The following is an 18,685-nucleotide window of genomic DNA, read 5'->3' as shown; positions in this document are numbered from 1 at the left end:
GTGTGGAAAAACACCTTGAAAAAACATTTCCTCGGAATGTTAGTCCGGGCACGGTGGCTCAGGCCTGTAATCCCAGCACTTTGGGAGGCCAAGGAGGGCGGAACACCTGAGGTCAGGAATTTGAGACCAGCCTGGCGAACATGGTGAAACCCTGTCTCTACTAAAAATACAAAAATTAGCTGGGCGTGGGTGGTGGGCACCTGTAATCCCAGCTCTCGGGAGGCTGAGGCAGGAGAATCGCTTGAACCTGGGAGGTGGATGCTGCAGTGAGCTGAGATCATGCTGCTGCACTCCAGCCTGGGTGACAGACTGAGACTCCATCTCAAAAAAAAAAAAAAAAAAGAAAGTTAGACATAGACTTACTGTATGAGCCTTACTTACTGTATGTTCAACTCATAAGTATATACCCAAAGGAATTGAAAACAGGTATTCAAACCAATACTAGTACCCGAATGTTCCAGCAGCACTGTTCACAGCAACTGAAAAGTGGAAACAACCCGAGAATCCACTCAGTGATGGATGGATATTTAAAGTATGAGGTAGCCACACAATGGAATATGTTTCAGCTATAAAAAGGAATGACTGCCAGGCATGGTGGCTCACGCCTGTAATGCCTGCACTTTGGGAGGCTGAGGCGGGCAGATTGCCTGAACTCAGGAGTTCGAAACCAGCCAGGGCAATGTGGCGAAATTCCGTCTCTACTAAAAATACAAAAAGAATTAGCCAGGCTTGGCGGCTGGCACCTGTAATCCCAGCTACTTGGGAGGCTAAGGCAGGAGAATCACTTGAACCAGGGAAACGGGAGGTTGCAGTGAGTCTAGATTATGCCACTGCAGTCCAGCCTGGGCAACAAAGTGAGACTGTGTCTCAAAAAAAAAAAAAAAAAAAAAAAGTCTGGGCGCGGTGGCTGAAGCATGTAATCCGAGAACTTTGGGAGGCCGAGGCGGGTGGATCACCTGAAGTCTGGAGTTTGAGACCAGCCTGACCAACATGGAGAAACTCTGTCTCTACTAAAAATACAAAATTAGCAAGACGTGGTGGCACATGCCTGAATCCCAGCTACTTGGGAGGCTGAGGCAGGAGAATCCCTTGAACCTGGGAGGAGCAGGTTGCAGTGAGCCGAGATCGCACCATTGCACTCTAGCCTGGGCAACAAGAGCAGACCTCTGTCTTAAAAAAAAAAAAAAAAAGGAGTGACCTACCTACCCATTCATGTGGCAACATAAATGAACCTTGAAAACATGATACTGAGTGAAAGAAGCCAGACACAGAAGGCCACATATTGTAGGATTCTATTTATATGAAATATTCTGGGGTGGGCGCGGTGGCTCACACTTGTAATTCCAGCGCTTTGGGAGGCCGAGGCAGGTGGATCACCTGAGGTCAGGAGTTCGAGACCAGCCTGGGCAACATGGTGAAACCCCATCTCTACTAAAAATACAAAAATTAGCTGGGCATGGTGGTGGGTGCCTGTAATCCCAGCTGCTTGGGAGGCTGAGGTAGGAGAATCTCTTGAACCCACGAGGTGGAGGTTGCAGTGAGCTGAGATCGAGCTATTACACTCCAGCCTGGGCAAGAGTGAGAACTTGTTCTAGAGAAAAAAAAAAAAATTTCTGAACAAGAGGCAAATCCTTACAGCTAGGCAGCCTCTGGTTCCCCGGGCTGTGGGGAGGGGCCGTGGGAGTGAGTGCTTAATGGGAATGGGGCTGCTTTTTGGGGTGATGGAAACGTCCTTAAATTTGATTGTGGTGACGGCTGTAAAACCCTGTAAATATACTAACGTTTATTTAACTATACACTTAAAATAGGTGAATATTAGGATATATGTATTCTATCTCAATAAAACTTTCAAGAAATGTTTACTCAAACATTTAAAAATTTAGGGCAAACTATTGATACATTTATTTAACAATTAGGACACACTCTTGATCCATTTATTTAACAATATGATGAATATCAGAATAGTTTTGCTGGATGAAAGAAGCCAGGCGGCCGGGCGCGGTGGCTCAAGCCTGTAATCCCAGCACTTTGGGAGGCCGAGGCGGGCGGATCACGAGGTCAGGAGATCGAGACCATCCTGGCTAACATGGTGAAACCCCGTCTCTACTAAAAATACAAAAAAAAAAACTAGCCGGGCGTGGTGGCGGGCGCCTGTAGTCCCAGCTACTCGGAGGCTGAGGCAGGAGAATGGCCTGAACCTGGGAGGCGGAGCTTGCAATGAGCCGAGATCGCGCCACTGCACTCCAGCCTGGGTGACACAGCGTGAGACTCCGTCTCAAAAAAAAAAAAAAAAAAAAAAAAAAAAAAAAAAAAAAAAAAAAAAAGAAAGAAGCCAGGCAAAACAGAGTATAGACTATACTTTCTTTTATGTAACATTCTAGAAAATACTATCCAATCTACACCGATGGAAAGTAGATGGGTGGTTGCCTGGGGCCCCAGGGGCAGGGAGGGACACGAGGGGCAGCTGGGAGAGATAACGGGAACCTTTGGGGGTGGCAAGTGTGTTTATTTCTTGATTGTGGTGATCTGGGTTTCCCATGTGTGTCTTTTACTTATTTCATATTTCTTTATTTTGAGATGGAGTCTCGCTCTGTCGGCGGGCTGGAGTGCAGTGGTGTGATCTTGCCTCACTGCAACCTCCACCTTCTGGGTTCAAGTGATTCTCCTGCCTCAGCCTCCTTAGTAGGTGGGTGTACAGGTGCTCATCACCACATCCAGCTATTTTTCTATTTTTAGTAGAGACAGGGTTTCACCGTGTTGGCCAGGCTGGTCTTGAACTCCTGACCTCAGGTGATCTGTCTGCCTTGGCCGCCGAAAGTGCTGGGATTACAGGTGTGAGCCACCATGCCCAGCCTCCCATGTGTGTCTTTATGTTCAAATTTATTGAATTGTACCCTTTTAATATGTGCAGTTTATTGCATGTTGATTATTTATACCTCTGTAAAGCTGTTTAAAAAGAGTCAGTCTGGATGCTAGGTGGAAATGGCTCGGAGGGGCGAGAACTGGAAGTTGAGGAGTCAGTGGAGGTGGTTGCAGCTGCTCAGTGGGAGACAGCTCAGTTTGACTGGGGTGAGGTCTGTGGAGAGAGCCTGGTAGATGACATGTGCTTTGGTGGGACCCATGAGACCTGGGGATGGATCTGATATTGGGGGTGGAATAAAGCTAGGAAAAATAGGTGAGTTTTAGGTGTTTTGCTTGAGCAGAGCTCCGTCTATATAGTCTCTGCTTATCTAAAATAGTCTAGGAACTGAGGGAAGACTCGGGGAGGGACACGCTTTAGGAGTAGGGGATCATGTGTCCCACGTTGGAAGTCCTGTGCGAGGTGTGTGAGGCGTCCAGGTGGGTGGAAACCTGGTGCTGAGAGAGGTTGGGACGCATCAGCATGCACATGGTGTTTAAAGCAGGAGCGCAGGCCGAGAGCCCCTGGGGGCCTAGACCCAACCTGGAGCGGTCAGGAGAGGAGTAGACGGGGAGTCTGGGCTGGGAAGCAAGGAGAAGGAGGCCAGGAGTACAGGCCAGGACCCAGAATAGGGGAGCCCAGGAGAGCTGGTGTGGCCGGCTGGGCTGAGTGCCTGTGGGTGAAGATGGCGAGGTGGGCATTGGACAGAGGGATACAAGGGTCCTTGGTGACAAGGAGCAATTTCTGTGGAGTGAAGGGGCGGGCCCAGTCTACAGTGGGTTGAAGCAGGAGCAGGAGGTGAGGGAGTGGGGTTGGCAGGTGGAGGTGGCTTGTTGGGGACGTTCTGCTGCAAAGGGGGCAGCTGGAGGGTGGGAGTCAAGGTTGTGTGTGTATGTATATATCTAAGGCGGGAGGTGTCAGCATGCGTCTGTATGAGGATCGTGGAGGAGGATAGCAAGCAGGTATTTGGGAGGTGCCAGCATGCGTTTGAATGAGGATTGTGGAGGAGGATAGCAAGCGCGTATTGCAGGGCATAGTGTCTGTGAAGGGCAGAGGGGGAGGATCCAGGGCACAGGTGGAACCCAGGAGAGGGGAGCAGTATGGCTTCCTCCTGTGCAGCAGGAAGGGAGGAGGAAGTGAGCCCGGTGGCAGGTGAGTCCCCCGATCCATGATGAGGTGCGCTCGGAGTCTCGCCCATAAGAAGGTTGAGGAAATGGGGCGGGTGGTTCCTGGCTGTGCCCAGAGCACCAGAGAGGGCATTGGAGAGAGCTGCCAGGTAGCTGCAGGCCCTGGCTTGGGGTCAGGAAGTGAAGGTGAAACGGGTCCAACTGATGATGTGAATTTTCTTTTCTGGCAACATTCAGTTGCTTGGGTGCAGGTGGGAGCAGTGGGATAGCTGGGCTCCTTCAGGGCCTGGCGAGACAGGCCTGGGTGGAGGATGAGAAGCACAAGCAGAGGATGGCAGCGAAGGTTGGGCCTCAGCTGGATGAAGGCAGGCCGCCAAGCTGGGACGAGGAGGGTGTCTCCATGAGGCTGAAGAGTTGAGTGCAGGATGAGAGAACGCATTTGCTGAAGCATCGTGGGTGGTGGCCAGGGAGTCAAAGCCTGAGACGAGGATTCAGGGGGAAGTGATTTCAAGCTCCGGGGATGACAGTAGGAGAGGTATTGGAGGTTGGGTGTTTGGAGGTGGAGAGGAAGGTGTTTGGAGGTGGAGAGGGTTAGGAACTGAGCGACAAGGTGTCGGATCTGCACCTATGCACACACATATATGTGAACATGTGTGTCAGGTCACTGAGGGTGGTGATAGAGCAGGAGTGGAGAGGATGGCCAGCCAGCGAGTGAGGTGCATGAGGGACGGTAACTGGCAACGGTAGGTGACAGTGGCTAGGAAGGGCTGCAGGGGTGTGCTGTAGGGTGTGGGCGTTGGCATCAGGGAGCTGAAAGGAGCAGTGGAGAAGGCAGACGCCATCCTCACCTGCCATCTCTAAAGTCTGTGGGGGGTGAGGAAGAGGCAGCTCTCACTCAGAGGCGAGTTGGGGAGGTGCATCCTTTGTGTGAGGCCAGTTTTGGTTGGGGCAGGAGTGAGGATGTTGGGGAGAGGCTGAGTCTTTAGGAGAGGGGATGGCGCGGTTGGTGGAAGTAGTGCCAAGTATCAGGAAACGAGAGGGCATACCCTGTGCCCAGGGATGCGGCAGTCTCACCTCTGCCTCTTGGGGGACGCATTTGCCAGAGAGAAAGCGTCAGCAAAGTGCCGTCTTCCAGAGGCTCAGCAAGACGCACAGGTGGCACAGGCTCCAGTGGCAAATGCCAGCCTCATGAGGGTGTTTGGGACTAGGTGGCCTCATTAGTGAGGGCTGGGGCCCTGTGGGTATGAGGGTGCATGCACCTGGGAGGCCGTTTGGGTCAGCTCCCCCATGGATCCAGCACAGCACTGCGACTCCGGGACGTGGCGCTCAGCACACGGAGCCAAGCCAATCCTGTCTTTCAGGGACTCGATCACTGCGGGGCTCAGCCCGGCGTGGAGTAGGGTCCTTCTCTGTGTTCCCCAGGCCAGGGGACTTGCACACCAGAATCTTTCTTCCTCATAGATTTCTCGACTTACCACTCTGCATTGCAGGAGACCCTTCAGTCAGATGTCCAGTCCAGAGCTGGCTGCCCATGGGCAGGGTAGGGTCATTGGCTGCCCAGGGCCATGGGATAGGGCAGGCACGTGAGGCCGACGCCTCTGGTGTGCAGGTAGTACAGGGGAGTGGGTCTCCCACAGCAGGTGAGGGGTTCAGACTCAGAGGGCCCAACCCTGTGAAGGCAGGGCAGGTGGTGAAGGCCTCGGGGTGGTGAAGTCGTGGTGCTGCAGGCTCAACCCCCTTTCTCTTGTTGACAGCACTGACGTCTTCATCTGCACAAGCCCCATCAAGATGTTCAAGTACTGTCCCTATGAGAAGGTAAGGCGTGTGTCTGCTACGCTGGGCCCTACCCCATGCATCATAGTGAGGGGTACAGGCTCAGCCTGCCTGTGGAAAGGGGATGGACCCTCACAGCACTCCCCCACCTCTGTGACAGTGGCTCCTGCTCCCCAAGGCCCTCTCCAGCCCCAGCCTGAGGCTCTAGATGGAGCCTCATTATGACACAGGTTCTCCGGGAAGGGTGTCTGTCACTGTGTCAGGTTAGCCTGGCCCAGAGCAGGCCTTTGAAGGATGAGAATCATGCCTGGGGAGGCATGTGGATGCATTAACATGAAAAGTCTTAAAAAGGTGAGGTGGGTAAAGTTCATTTTTCTATGTACTCACTTTATTGTCTTTATTGAAAAGAATTAGAATTGCGTGACATTGAGACCTTTCTGGAAATTGGGAACTTGCAGTTGCCAAACCTAGAGGAAAGGTCTGTGGCCCTGGAGGAGGGCACTCGTGCCGGAGGGGTCAGGGCCGGCCCTCCTTGGGGACATCAGAACAGCTCTTCCCAAGCCGAGGAAGGCAAGATCTTCAGCCCAGAGCCCCTCCTGCTTTGGGGGCATCAAACCTTCAGGCATGAGTTCTTTCTTGTTCTTCACATGACCCTTTCCCGTTTTTTTTTGAGACAGAGTTTCGCTCTTGTCGTCGCCCAGGCTGGAGTGCAATGGCGCGATCTCGGCTCACTGCAACTTCCGCCTCCTGGGTTCAAGTGATTCTCCTGTCTCAGCCTCCTGAGTAGCTGAGATTACAAGTGCCTGCCACCACATCCGGGTAATTTTTTTTGTATTTTTAGTAGAGACAGGATTTTGCCATGTTGGCCAGGCTAGTCTCGAACTCAAGCTCAGGTGATCTGCCTGCCTCGGCCTCCCAAAGTGCTGGTATTACAGGTGTGAGCCACTGTGCCTGGCCTGGATTCCATATTTAAATGAAATTCATGGTCAGCTGTGGTGGCTCACACCTGTAATCCCAGCACTCTGGGAGACCGACGCAGGCAGATCACCTGAGGCTGGGAGTTCAAGACCAGCCTGGCCATCATGGTGAAACTCTGTCTCTATTAAAAATACGAAAATTAGCTGGGTGTGGTGGTGCATGCATGTAGTCCCAGCTGCCCAGGAGGCTGAGGCATGGGAATTGCTTGAACCTGGGAGGTGGAGGTTGCAGTGAACCGAGATCGTGCCACTGCACTCCAGCCTGGGTGACAGAGCAAGACTGTCCCCCCCACAAAAAAATTTAATAAAAAAAAAAAGAAATTCACACATTCGGCCAACATAGCGTGCCCTCTGTGTGCTCAGTGGGAATTACACTTGCTGAACAGTAGATCTGGCATTATGTGGGTGCTTGGTGCCCACTGTTTCATCATGTCCTCATGACACCTTATTCCCTAGTTACCCTGACATCCCTCGTGTTTTTAGAGAGTGGGTTTTGTTCTGTCACCCAGGCTGGAGTACAGTGGCCACTCACAGGTGCCATCCCAGCTCACTGCAGCCTTGAACTCCTGGGCTCAAGTAATCCTCCCACCTCAGCCTCCTGAGTAGCTGGGAACACAGGCGCACACCACGCACCACCATGGCTGGCTTTTGCTGACCCCCTTTTAACACGCGAGGAGCACGAGTTCAGTTACACTCAGGAGACAGGAGTGTCTTACCTGCAGCCAGTCAATGTGGAGTCAGAGTGAGGGCCAGGCCCACCATTTCTGGTCGAGCAGTGATCCCAAAGTGAGTCCTCAGACCACAGTCAGCATCCCTTGGAGACTCCTTAAGAGTGGACATTTTGCAGCTCCACCCCAGACCTTCCGAATCAGACACTCTGGGAGTAGCAACGTGAGCCTAACGAGCCTGCCAGGTGATTCTCATACACCCTCAAGTTTGAGGACTGTGGGGTTGGAGTCACTATTTTAGCTGGAGTTTCACTGGGTGGCCATGGTGGTTGACCAGCAGTTGTGGGAGTGAGATGAACAACATGGCCTCATTCATCCGTTCCTGGAGATTTAGATACCATCTTTGTGCCGGCCGTCCCACCTGTGTGGCCTCGGCCCGGGACTACCCTCTGAGCTCCAGACACTCAGACCCGACGTATCTGTCCCTGGGGTGCTGGTTTCCTTGTGCATGTCCTTCCTTCCCTCCCAGTGGATGGCAGTGCTGTCTGGCGGCCTCAGGTCAGAAATCAGGGGCCGTCCTGATGACGTCTTCCTCTAAGCCCTCACTTCCAGCCTGTTGGTGAGTCCCATGTCCTGTGGGACCGATTTCGAAAACATGCCTGGCACCTGTCTGCTTATCTCTCTTCTCATTGCCAGCACCTTGGCATTTCCTCCCAGGACAGTTGACGGGGCCTCCTAAACTGCCTGCTCCTTTTGGTCCCACGCAGGCTGACAAGGCTTCTCACACAGCAGATCATGGCAGCTCCTGACTTGAGACCTCTGAATGGTTTCCCTTTAAAAACCACGTACACCCTCCTGAGCATGACCTGCAGGGCCTGCCTGCCTCTCCACCCACTGTGCCCCCCTCTCTGTGTGCTTCTCAAGCAGCTTTTGGCTTGGAATGTTCTCCTCCCACCCCCAGGCCTGGTGCCTTCTTGTCCACGAGGCTTCAGCCCAGAAGTCTCCCCACATTTTGTGACCATCATATTTGAAATATATTCTTTCTCCATCTTGTTTTTTGGATAACACTTCCCACCACTTGAAATGGGTTTGTGTTTTCATCTGTGGCTTATTCTTGGTCCATCTCCCGACTGGGCTGGGACCTGTGCAGGCTGGGCTCTCACCCTCCTGCCCACTGTCAAGTCCAGCACCCAGCATAGGGTGGCACGCTGGGAGGACTCGGTGTTTGTTATTAAATGAGTAGATTCATTTGTCCAGCAGAGTTATTAAACACCTGCGAGTAACAGTGCTTGCCATTCATTTGACACCTTTGATACGCCAGCCACTATCCTTTTATTATCACTTTTGAGGTTTACAACAGCTGCTTGTGAAACAAGAAAACTCTTCTGATTTGAGAGATGAAGAAACTGAGGCTTAGAGGGATGAGGCAGCTCATTTACCAGGCCTGACGCTTGGCCAGCCAGTGAGGCCTGCTCTGGGTCTGCCTGTCTAGAGCCTGTGCCCACTGCCAGTGTCTTCCCCTGGAGGTAGCGTGCATTCACTGGAGAGGATTTGGAAACAGCTCACATTTAAGAGGAAGGGGATGTCAGGACCGCAGTCACAGCAACATCAACAGTCTCTGGCTCACTTGAACAAAGGCAGGACTGGTTAGAAGGATGTTGCTTTGCTTTGATGAGGGAATCACAGGGAAGCCTGAGGAAGCAGGCCTGAGGCTGCGGGGGCAGAGCCCACAGACTCTCTCTCCAGCAAACAGCCCAAGATGCTGGAGCACCCTTTTTCCATCCTTGGGTTTCATTGCCCAAGATTCCTAGTCCCCAGGAGAGGGAGGCCCATTCAGCGAGCTTGGGTCCCACACCCAGCCCTGGGCGCCCTGATGGACTGTCCTAAAAGGCTGCAGCTGGTGGCAGAGGTGTGGCTTCCCAGAGGAGTTGAGGTGCTGTTGCCAGAAGAAGGGGCACACTGATGGTGGATGTCCTGATCAAACTAAACGAAAGAGCAAAGGCAACAAGAATCCACATCTACAATCCCACCACCTGGAGAGAGATGCTCTTAGCACTTTGATCTGTTTCTTTCTAGTTTTTTGGGAGGGAGTCGGGGAGACAGGGTCTCGCTCTGTCACCCAGGCTGGAGTGCAGTGGCGTGAGCTCAACTCACTACAACATCTGCCTCCCAAGTTCAAGCAATTCTCCTGCCTCAGCCTCCTGAGTAGTTGGGATTACAGGTACGCGCCACCACACCTGGCTACTTTTTTTTGTATTTTTAGTAGAAACAGGGTTTCATCATGTTGGCCAGGCTGGTCTCGAGCTCCTGACCTCGTGATCCACCCACCTTGGCCTCCCAGAGTGCTAGGATCACAGGTGAGCTACCGCACCCAGCCCTCGTTTTTCTTTGATGTGTATTAAATATAATACACAGATTTTAACAAAGCTTTCATCCAATATAGTTATCCTTTTCTGCTTATTAATATATTTTTAGCCTTTTTCTGTCATCAAACATTCTTCAGAAACATGAGTTTTTTTTTTTTTTTGAGACAGGGTCCAGCTCTGTGGCCCAGGCTGAAGTGCAGTGCTGAAGTTGGTTCACTGCAACCTCTGCCTCCTGGGTTTAAGTGATTCTTGTGCCTCAGCCTCCCAGGCAGCTGGGATGACAAGTGTGTGTCACCATGCCTGGCTAATTTTTTGTATTTTGTTTTGTTTTGTTGAGACAGAGTCCCGCCCTGTCGCCCAGGCTGGAGTGCAGTGACGTGATCTCAGCTCACTTCAACCTCCACCTCCCGGGTTCAAGTGATTATCCTGCCCCAGCCTCCTGAGTAGCTGGGATTACAGGTGCGTGCCACCATGACCAGCTAACTTTTGTATTTTTAGTAGAGACGGGGTTTCGCCATGTTGGTCAGTCTGGTCTCAAACTCCTGACCTTGTGATCCGCCCGCCTTGGTCTCCCAAATGTTGGGATTACAGGCATGAGCCACCACGCCTGGCCAATTTTTTGTATTTTTAATAGAGATGGGGTTTCGCCATATCGGCCAGGCTGGTCTCAAACTCCTAGTCTCAAAGTAGTCTGCCCGCCTCGGTCTCCCAAAGTGCAGGGATTACAGATGTGAGCCAGCGTGCCCGGCCAGAAACATGATATTGTTAATAGCTGAAGACGTCTTGTGAGTAAGCCTCTGTATGGTCATGTTCTTAGGGTGAATTCCAAGAAATACAATTCCTGGGTCATGCGAGGAAAGGTAGGGTTCGGGTATATATCACATAGAAACTTGTATTCATTTCCACTGTACCCACCGTGGGCAGGGTCCTTTCCTCCTGCCGGGGTCTAGGCTGGGCCACATAGGGTCAGTCAATAGAGGAAGCAGGCCGTTGAACAAACACACGAAGACAGTAAAGTGCGCAGCAGATCTGAGGAATTCGAGGTGAATTTAGTTGGCTGGTGGCTACAGGGGCTGGTTGGGAGTGGAGTTGGGCCAGGTGAAATGGATTAGTTTATCCAAATCTCTCAGCTGTCCTCATGGTTTAGCCACACCACCACCTTTAACCCTACAACTAAGACAAAGGGAGAAGTGTGGGTGAGAAGTGAGTAAGGTGAAGGTTGCCCCGAGCACCCCCTCGCCCACCGTTCATGCCTCTCCCACCCCTATAGACTGGTACTTCTTCCCTGGCTGAGGGTGGGCAGGTATTAATGGTTTCTCTGCTCCATGCCTGGGGGAGGCAAGGAAGGGCTGGAGGTGGGTCTCAGGATATGTCTGCACAGGACAGAGGTCTCCTCCACGGTAGCCCTGGTCTAGGCTCAGGCCCCAGAGCACTCACAGTTCCTTCCCCAGCTCCTGTCCACAAATAGGATCAGCCTTTGTTGCCAGAAGTGGAAACTTTTCTCCTTGGTTGATTTTCTTTCAAGACCCAGTCAGAGGATGGAAACCTGACTGCTATGAGGTGTCTCGCTTTATCACCACACAGAGGGAGTTGAGTTGGGTTACATTCAGGTTGCCAGAACCTTCTTTCTGGCTGGAAAGAAGGTTTCCCAACATTCTGAACCCAAATCACTCAGTAATAGTTAACAGTAGCCAAGTTGGTAGTATACATCTCCAAGGGCTTTCCCTGTAGTGATCCATTTAGCCTTCATAGTAGCCCTACAAAATATGTGTTTTTATCATCCCTGTTCTACGGATGGGCAGACTGAGGCACAGAGAGGTGAAGCACAGGGTCAGTGGCCAGAAAGTGGGGAGTCGGACTTCAGAGACCGGGCTCTGCTCCTCAGCCTTGCTGTCTCTTCTCGGACTCCCTGACTCGGAACTTAAGCAGCATGACCTGTACCTTTTCACCCCGCAGAGAGATTTGAAAATCCATGTCAGGTTCTTCATGCACAGGCATGACATTTTACTCTGAGATTTTCCAGTTCAACAAGGGGAGTAATCACAAGCCAAATTAAGGGAGGGGCTTGGGTGCGAAGGGGTTTGTGCTCTTCTGATTCGAAGTCTGGTTTCCAGATGATATGTCTGCCCGATTCGGCACTGATTTTTAGAATAAATGTCAAAAATTCCCCCTTCAGGCCGGGTACAGTGGCTCACACTTGTAATCCCACCACTTTGGGAGGCTGAGGCAGGAGGATCACTTGAACCCAGGAGTTCGAGACCAGCCTGGGCAACATGGTGAGACCCCCCCCATCTCTACTAAAAAAAAAATTAGCCGGGCATGCTGATGTGTGCCTGTAGTTGCAGCATTTTAGGAAGCTGAGGTGGGAGGATTGCTTGAGCCTGGGAGTAAGTCCCTTTCTCAAAAAACAAAAACAAAAACAAAACAAAAACCCACTCCTTAATTGAACCTCTTCCTCTAACCTGAAATAAAAATGTAAAAATGTAGACTTTTTTTTTTTTTAAAGATAGAATTTTGCTCTTTTTGCCCAGGCTGGAATGCAATGGCATGATCTCAGCTCTCTGCAACTTCGGCCTCCTGGGTTCAAGTGATTCCCCTGCTTCAACCTCCTGACTAGCTGGGATTACAGGCACCTGCCACCATGCCTGGCTAATTTTTGTGTTTTTCGTAGAGACGAGGTTTCACCACATTGGCCACATTGGCCAGGCTGGTCTCGAACTCCTGACCACAGGTGATCCATCCGCCTCAGCCCCTCAAAGTGCTGGGATTACAGTTATGAGCCACCATGCCTGGCCAACATAGACCATATATATATATATATATATTTTAACTTAAGATAATGAATTATATTTGTTTTTTTTTTTTGGAGACAGGGTCTCGCTTTGTCATCCAGGCTGGAGTGCAGTGGTGCAATCTCGGCTCACTGCAACCTCTGCCTCCCGGGTTCTAGCAATTCTCCTGCCTCAGCCTCCCGAGTAGCTGGGCCTGCAGGTGCGTGCTACCACACCCGGCTAATTGTTTGTATTTTAGTAGAGATGGGGTTTCATCATGTTGCCCAGGTTAGTCTCGAACTCCTGAGCTCAGGCAATCCGCCTGCCTCAGCCTCCCAAAGTGCTAGGATTATAGGCGTGAGCCACTGCGCCTGGCTTTGCATATTTTACATTGAATTTCCAGTTGCTCCCAGTACATTTTCCAGTTACTCCCTGTAGGACTTATGCTAAAAGGCTTGGCACTTTCTCTTGGCACGTAAAGAAACCCTAGGTTCTTTTGGGGGTGGCATGGAGGCCACACTGCCAGCATTCAGGAGCTTTCCCTGGAGCTCCTGAACCCCAGTGGGTCTCATGGTGTTTCTTGGCGTGTTTCTGTCCCATACCAGTGTTTATTTGTAAAATAGTCTATTCAAAAATTACCAAAAATGCTAATTGGCATGGGGTTTCTTTTAGGGGTGATGGAAACATTCTGGAATTTAGATAGTGGTAATGACTGCGTAACATTGTCAACACACGAAAGACAATTGAATTGTACACTTTAAATTGGTGAATTTTATGGTATGTGAATTACAGTTCCAAAAAAAAAATAAAATTGGCTGTTCAGATGGCTAATAATTCCCAAACTAACTCACTCCTAGTTAGATCTGGCCATTTTATCATTGTAATAGGGATTGTAGACAAAAGTGCATGATCCCTTTATTTATTTATGTAATTTTTTTTTTTTTAAAGACAGGGTCTCGCTCTATTGCCCAGACTGGATTGTAGTAGAATGATCATAGCTCACTGCAGCCTCTAACTCCTGAGCCATCGTGCCTGGTCATAATACCTTTCAAGTGTCCTAGATCAAGCCATTCATTCTGAAAACCTCCAGTTTTATGGTATTCTTTTTCTTTTTCTTCTTCTTTTTTTTTTTTTTTAGATGGAGTCTCTCTCTGTCGCCCAGGCTGGAGTGCAGTTGCGCAATCTCGGCTCACTGCAAGCTCTCCCTCCTGGGTTCATGCCATTCTCTTGTCTCAGCCTCCCGAGTAGCTTGGACTACAGGCGCCTGCCACCACGCTGGGCTAATTTTTTTGCATTTTTAGTAGAGATGGGGTTTCAGCATGTTAGCCAGGATGGTCTCTATCTCCTGACCTCATGATCCGCCCACCTCGGCCTCCCAAAGTGCTGAGATTACAGGTGTGAGCCACCGCGCCCGGCCTATGGTATTATTTTTCTAAGAGTGTCATTCACCCACCTCCCATACCTGCATACCCCACCCTCCTTGATTTAAGGCCTATCTTGGATCTGCTCAGCTGAGTGGAGCAGGACTCTGTCCCTTCCAACATTTTGCCTGCCAGGGACCGTGTCTAGCTCATAGATCTCTATTTCTGATGTGTGCATTTGGTCGTGGGCCTGTGAGCCACATGGCACAGGAAAGGCAAGGAGGTGGGGTCGAGAGCTGCCAGCCATCTGCCCCTCTGATCTTTTCCAGCACTGTCCTCTGCCAGCATCCCCCTTTACTCCTGTGTCTTATTGGTAATCACTGAACTCTGCTCTCGAGGTGGTTCATAGACTTCCTGCCTGCACTCCTAGGTCTTGGAGAGAGGGCCTCCCCTGGGAGTCCTGCCAGTAATTCTTTAGCTACATGTAGTTTTAGGTTCCATGGCAGGCATTTTTCCTGATTCTGGTTTAGAACCACAGCACCGCTTTATGCTTGGATACCTTTACATTCATCTGGGCTGAACTATTTTCTCCCCAGAGCTTTCAGGAACCAAAATGGTGATCAGGTGATAAATAGCCCTTCTTCCAAATAGCTGCTGATAAACTTAACAGGCAATTCCTTGTCCAAGCCTACCCTTGTCAGGCAAATCTGAGCTGAAGGCACAACACCCCCACCCGTGTCAGTGTGCACATGATTATAGCTGATGAACCTACCTCAATGCACCATGGTCACTCAGAGCCCATAGTTTACGTCACGGTTCACTCCCGGTATCCTGCGTTCTGTGGTGTTGATGACTGGGGAGGCTGTGCGTTGTGTGGGAGCAGAGGGTATGTGGGAACTCTGTACCTCTGCTCAATTTTGCTGTAAACCTAAAATTGCTCTAAAAAATAAAGGGTCTTAAAAAAAAATCCACAGCGAATGAGAGTCCCTCTTGCTCCGTATCCTTGCCAGCATTTGGTATTGTCGGGGCTCGGGATTTTGGCCATTCTCATAGGCATGTAGCAGTGTCTTGTTGTTTTACTTTGCATTTCCTTGATTAATGATATTGAACATCTTTTTAAGCAAGTAGCCCTTCATATATTTTCTGTAACGAAATGTTCAAGCCTTTTGCCTAGTTTCTCATTGAGTTGTTTGTGAGTTGTGAGAGTTCTTTAGATATGCTAGAAACAAGTTCTTTATCAGATAATGTGTTTTACAAATATTTTATCCCAGTCTGTGATTTGTATTTTAATTTTCTTTTTCTTTTTGTTTTTCTTTTTTGAGAGACAGAGTTTTGCTCTGTCACTTCACAATGGCATGATCACGCCTCACTGCAGCTGTGACCCCCTGGGCTGAAGTGATCCTCCCACCTTAGCCTCCTCACTAGTTGGGACTATAGGTGTGTGCCACCATGCCCAGCTAATTTTTAAAACAATTTTTTTTTTTTAGAGATGGGGTCTTGCTATGTTGCCCAAGCTGGTCTTGAGCCCCTGGACTCAAGCAATCCTCCTGCCTCAGCTTCCCAAAGTGCTGAGATTACAGGTGAGTTTTCTCAACAGAGTCTTTAGAAGAGGATAAGTTTTATACTTTTAGGTTATGATCCTTTTTTTTTTTTTTTTTTTTGGGACGGAATTTCACTCTGTGGCCCAGGCTGGAGTGCAACGGTGTGATCTTGGCTCACTGCAAGCTCCGCCTCCCGGGTTCAAGCCATTCTCCTGCCTCAGCCTCCCAAGTAGCTAGGATTACAGGCACCCACCACCATGCCCAGCTAATTTTTTTGTAATTTTAGTTGAGATTGGGTTTCACCATGTTGGCCAGGGTGGTGTCGAACTCCTGACCTCAGGTGATCCACCTGCCTTGGCCTCCCAAGGTATTGGGATTACAACAAGCGTGAGCCACCGTACCTGGCTCCTTTTGAGTTAATTATCATATATGGTAGGAGGTGAAAATAGAGGGGTTTTTTTTTGCAGATAGATCCAGTTGTGCCTCTGTTGGAGAGGCCACCTTTTCTCACTGAAGTGTTGTAGCCTGGGGTCCATTTCTGGAATGTATCCTGCTTTTCTGATCTAAGTGTCCCACCTAATGTAAATACCACACTGTCTCAGTTACTGTAGTTTTTTTTTTTTTTTTTTTTTTTTTTTTGAGATGGAGTCTCCTCTGTCATCAGGCTGGAGTGCAGTAGTGTGATCTCAGCTCAGTGCAACCTCTTCCTCCTGGGTTCAAGTGATTCTCATGCCCCAGCCTCCCGAGTAGCTGGAATTACAGGTACGCGCCACCACACCCAGCTAGTTTTTGTATTTTTAGTTGAGATGGGGTTTCACCATGTTGGCCAGGATGGTCTTGATCTCCTGACCTCACGATCTGCCCACTTCGGCCTCCCAAAGTGCTGGGATTATAGACCTGAGCCACTGTGCCTGGCCACTGTAGTTTTATAGCAACTTTTGAAAGCAGCGTGAGTTTTCCAAAATTACTCTTCATTTTAAAAATTGTTTTGGCTATTCTGGGGCCTTTGCATTTCTATAGAATGTTTAGAACAAGCTTGTCAGTTTCTACAAAGAAGCTGGTGAGAATTTGATTCCAAGTGCATTGTAGCTAGAAAGCTTAACAATATTGGCTCTTCTGATCCACAGGCACACACACATCCTTGTTTATGTAGGCTACCTTTATCTTAGCAATGTTTTGTGGCTTTCAGTGTACCAGTCTTGCACATGTTGTGTTAACTTTGTCTGTATGTCATGGTGTGGTTTTTTTTTTGGCGTAGAGACTATCTTTATAAAAATGATTTTTAATATTTTATAGTGGTAAATACACATGATAAAATTTATCAAGTGTACAGTTAAGCTTATTTCATTTTTAATGCTATTATAAACTTTGTTTAATTGCAATATCCAAATGTATAGAATACAAGTGTTTTTTTTTTTTTTTTTTTGGAGACGGGGTCTCACTCTGTCGCCCAGGCTGGAGTGCAGTGGCACGATCTCGGCTCACTGCAAGCTCCACCTCCCGGGTTCACGCCATTCTCCTGCCTCAGCCTCCCAAGTAGCTGGGACTACAGGTGCCCACCACCACCACGCCCGGCTAATTTTTGGAATACAAGTGATTTTTAAATTTTAATTTGTAATTTTTGTGGGTACATAGTAGGTATGTATATTTATGAGGTACATTAGATGTTTGGATACAGGCATGCAACATGTAACAAACACATCAGGGCAGATGGGGTATCCATCACCTCAAACATTCAGTCCTTTGTGTTATAGACAGTCCAGTTATATTCTTAGTTGTTTTAAAATAAATTTTTTTTTTTTTTTTTTTTTTTGAGATGGAGTCTAGCTCTGTCGCTCAGGCTGGAGTGCAGTGGCATGATCTCTGCTCACTGCAACTTCTGCCTCCTCGGTTCAAGCAGTTCTGCCTCAGCCTCCCAAGTAGCTGGAACCACAGGCACGTGCCACTACGCCTGGCTTATTTTTGTACTTTTATTAGAGATGAGGTTTTGCTGTGTTGGCCGGGCTGATCTCGAGCTCCTGACCTCAGGTGATCCACCTGCCTTGGCCTCCCAAGGTGCTGGGATTACAGGCGTGAGCCACCACGCCTGGCCATAAACAATTAAATTATTTTTGACTATAGTCACCCTGTTGTGCTAGCGAATACTAGGTCTTATTCATTCTTTCTGTTTTTTTGTACCCATTAACCCTTTCCACTTCCCCTCTAAATACTCCTCCACTCCCCTTCCCAGCCTCTACTAACCATCCTCCTACTCTGTCCATGAATTCTATTGTTTTAATTTTTAGCTCCCATAGGTAAGTGAGAACATATATAGCTCTTTCTGTGCCTGGCTTATTTCACTTAACATAATGACCTCCAGTGCCATCCATGTTGTTGCCAATGACAGGCTCTCATTTTTTTTTTTTTTTGAGACGGAGTCTCACTCTGTCGCCCAGGCTTGAGTGCAGTGATATGATCTCTACTCACTGCAACCTCCGCCTCCCGAGTTCAGGTGATTCTCCTGCCTCAGCCACCTGAGTACCTGGGACTACAGACGTGTACCACCACACCTGGCTAATTTTTGTATTTTTAGTAGAGATGGGGTTTCATCATGTTGATTAGGCTGGTTTTGAACTTCTGACCTCTTGATCCACCCTCCTCAGCCTCCCAAAGTGCTGGGATTATAGGCGTGAACCATCACAGCCAGCCACCATGTGTCCTCTTTTGAGAAATGTCTATTCAGATTTTCTGCCCATTTTAAAATCAGATTATTAGATTTTTTTTCCCATAGAATTGTTTGAGCTCCTTATATATTCTGGTTATTAATCCCTTGTCAGATGGATAGTTTGCAAATACTTTCTCCCATTCTGTGAGTTGTCTCTTCACTTTGCTGACTGTATCCTTTGCTGTGCAGAAGCTTTTTAACTGGATGTGATCCCATTTGTCCGTGTTTGCTTTGGTCGCCTGTGCTTTTGGGGTACTACTCAAGAAATCTTCATCCAGACCAAGGTCCTGGAGAGTTTCCCCAATGTTTTCTTTTAGTAGTTTTTGTATATGGAAAGAGATAGGGGTCTAGTTTCATTCTTTTGCATATGGATATCCAGTTTTCCAGTGCCATTTATTGAAGAGACTGTCCTTTCCCCAATGTATGTTCTTGGCACCTTTGTCAAAAGTGAGTTCATGGTAGATATATGGATTTATCTGTGGGTTCTGTATTCTTTTT

At 49.1% G+C, this 18,685-nt stretch overlaps 1 protein-coding gene across 2 annotated transcripts in view; it reads left to right on the top strand.

The window, feature by feature from the left end:
- Window positions 1-18,685, top strand: part of NT5M (5',3'-nucleotidase, mitochondrial) — a 38,655-nt gene that overhangs the window by 10,296 nt on the left and 9,674 nt on the right. For both annotated transcript variants that reach the window (XM_025362620.1, XM_025362619.1), the window contains exon 3: window positions 5,781-5,841. In XM_025362620.1, the coding sequence (XP_025218405.1) occupies window positions 5,781-5,841 (61 nt within the window). The remainder of the gene's footprint in view (window positions 1-5,780; window positions 5,842-18,685) is intronic.

This window comes from Theropithecus gelada, chromosome 16 (genome assembly GCF_003255815.1).
Source record: "Theropithecus gelada isolate Dixy chromosome 16, Tgel_1.0, whole genome shotgun sequence".
Classification (NCBI taxonomy): Eukaryota; Metazoa; Chordata; class Mammalia; order Primates; family Cercopithecidae; genus Theropithecus; species Theropithecus gelada.
Note: the sequence above shows the minus strand (reverse complement) of the source record. Positions and strands in the feature narration are given on the sequence as shown.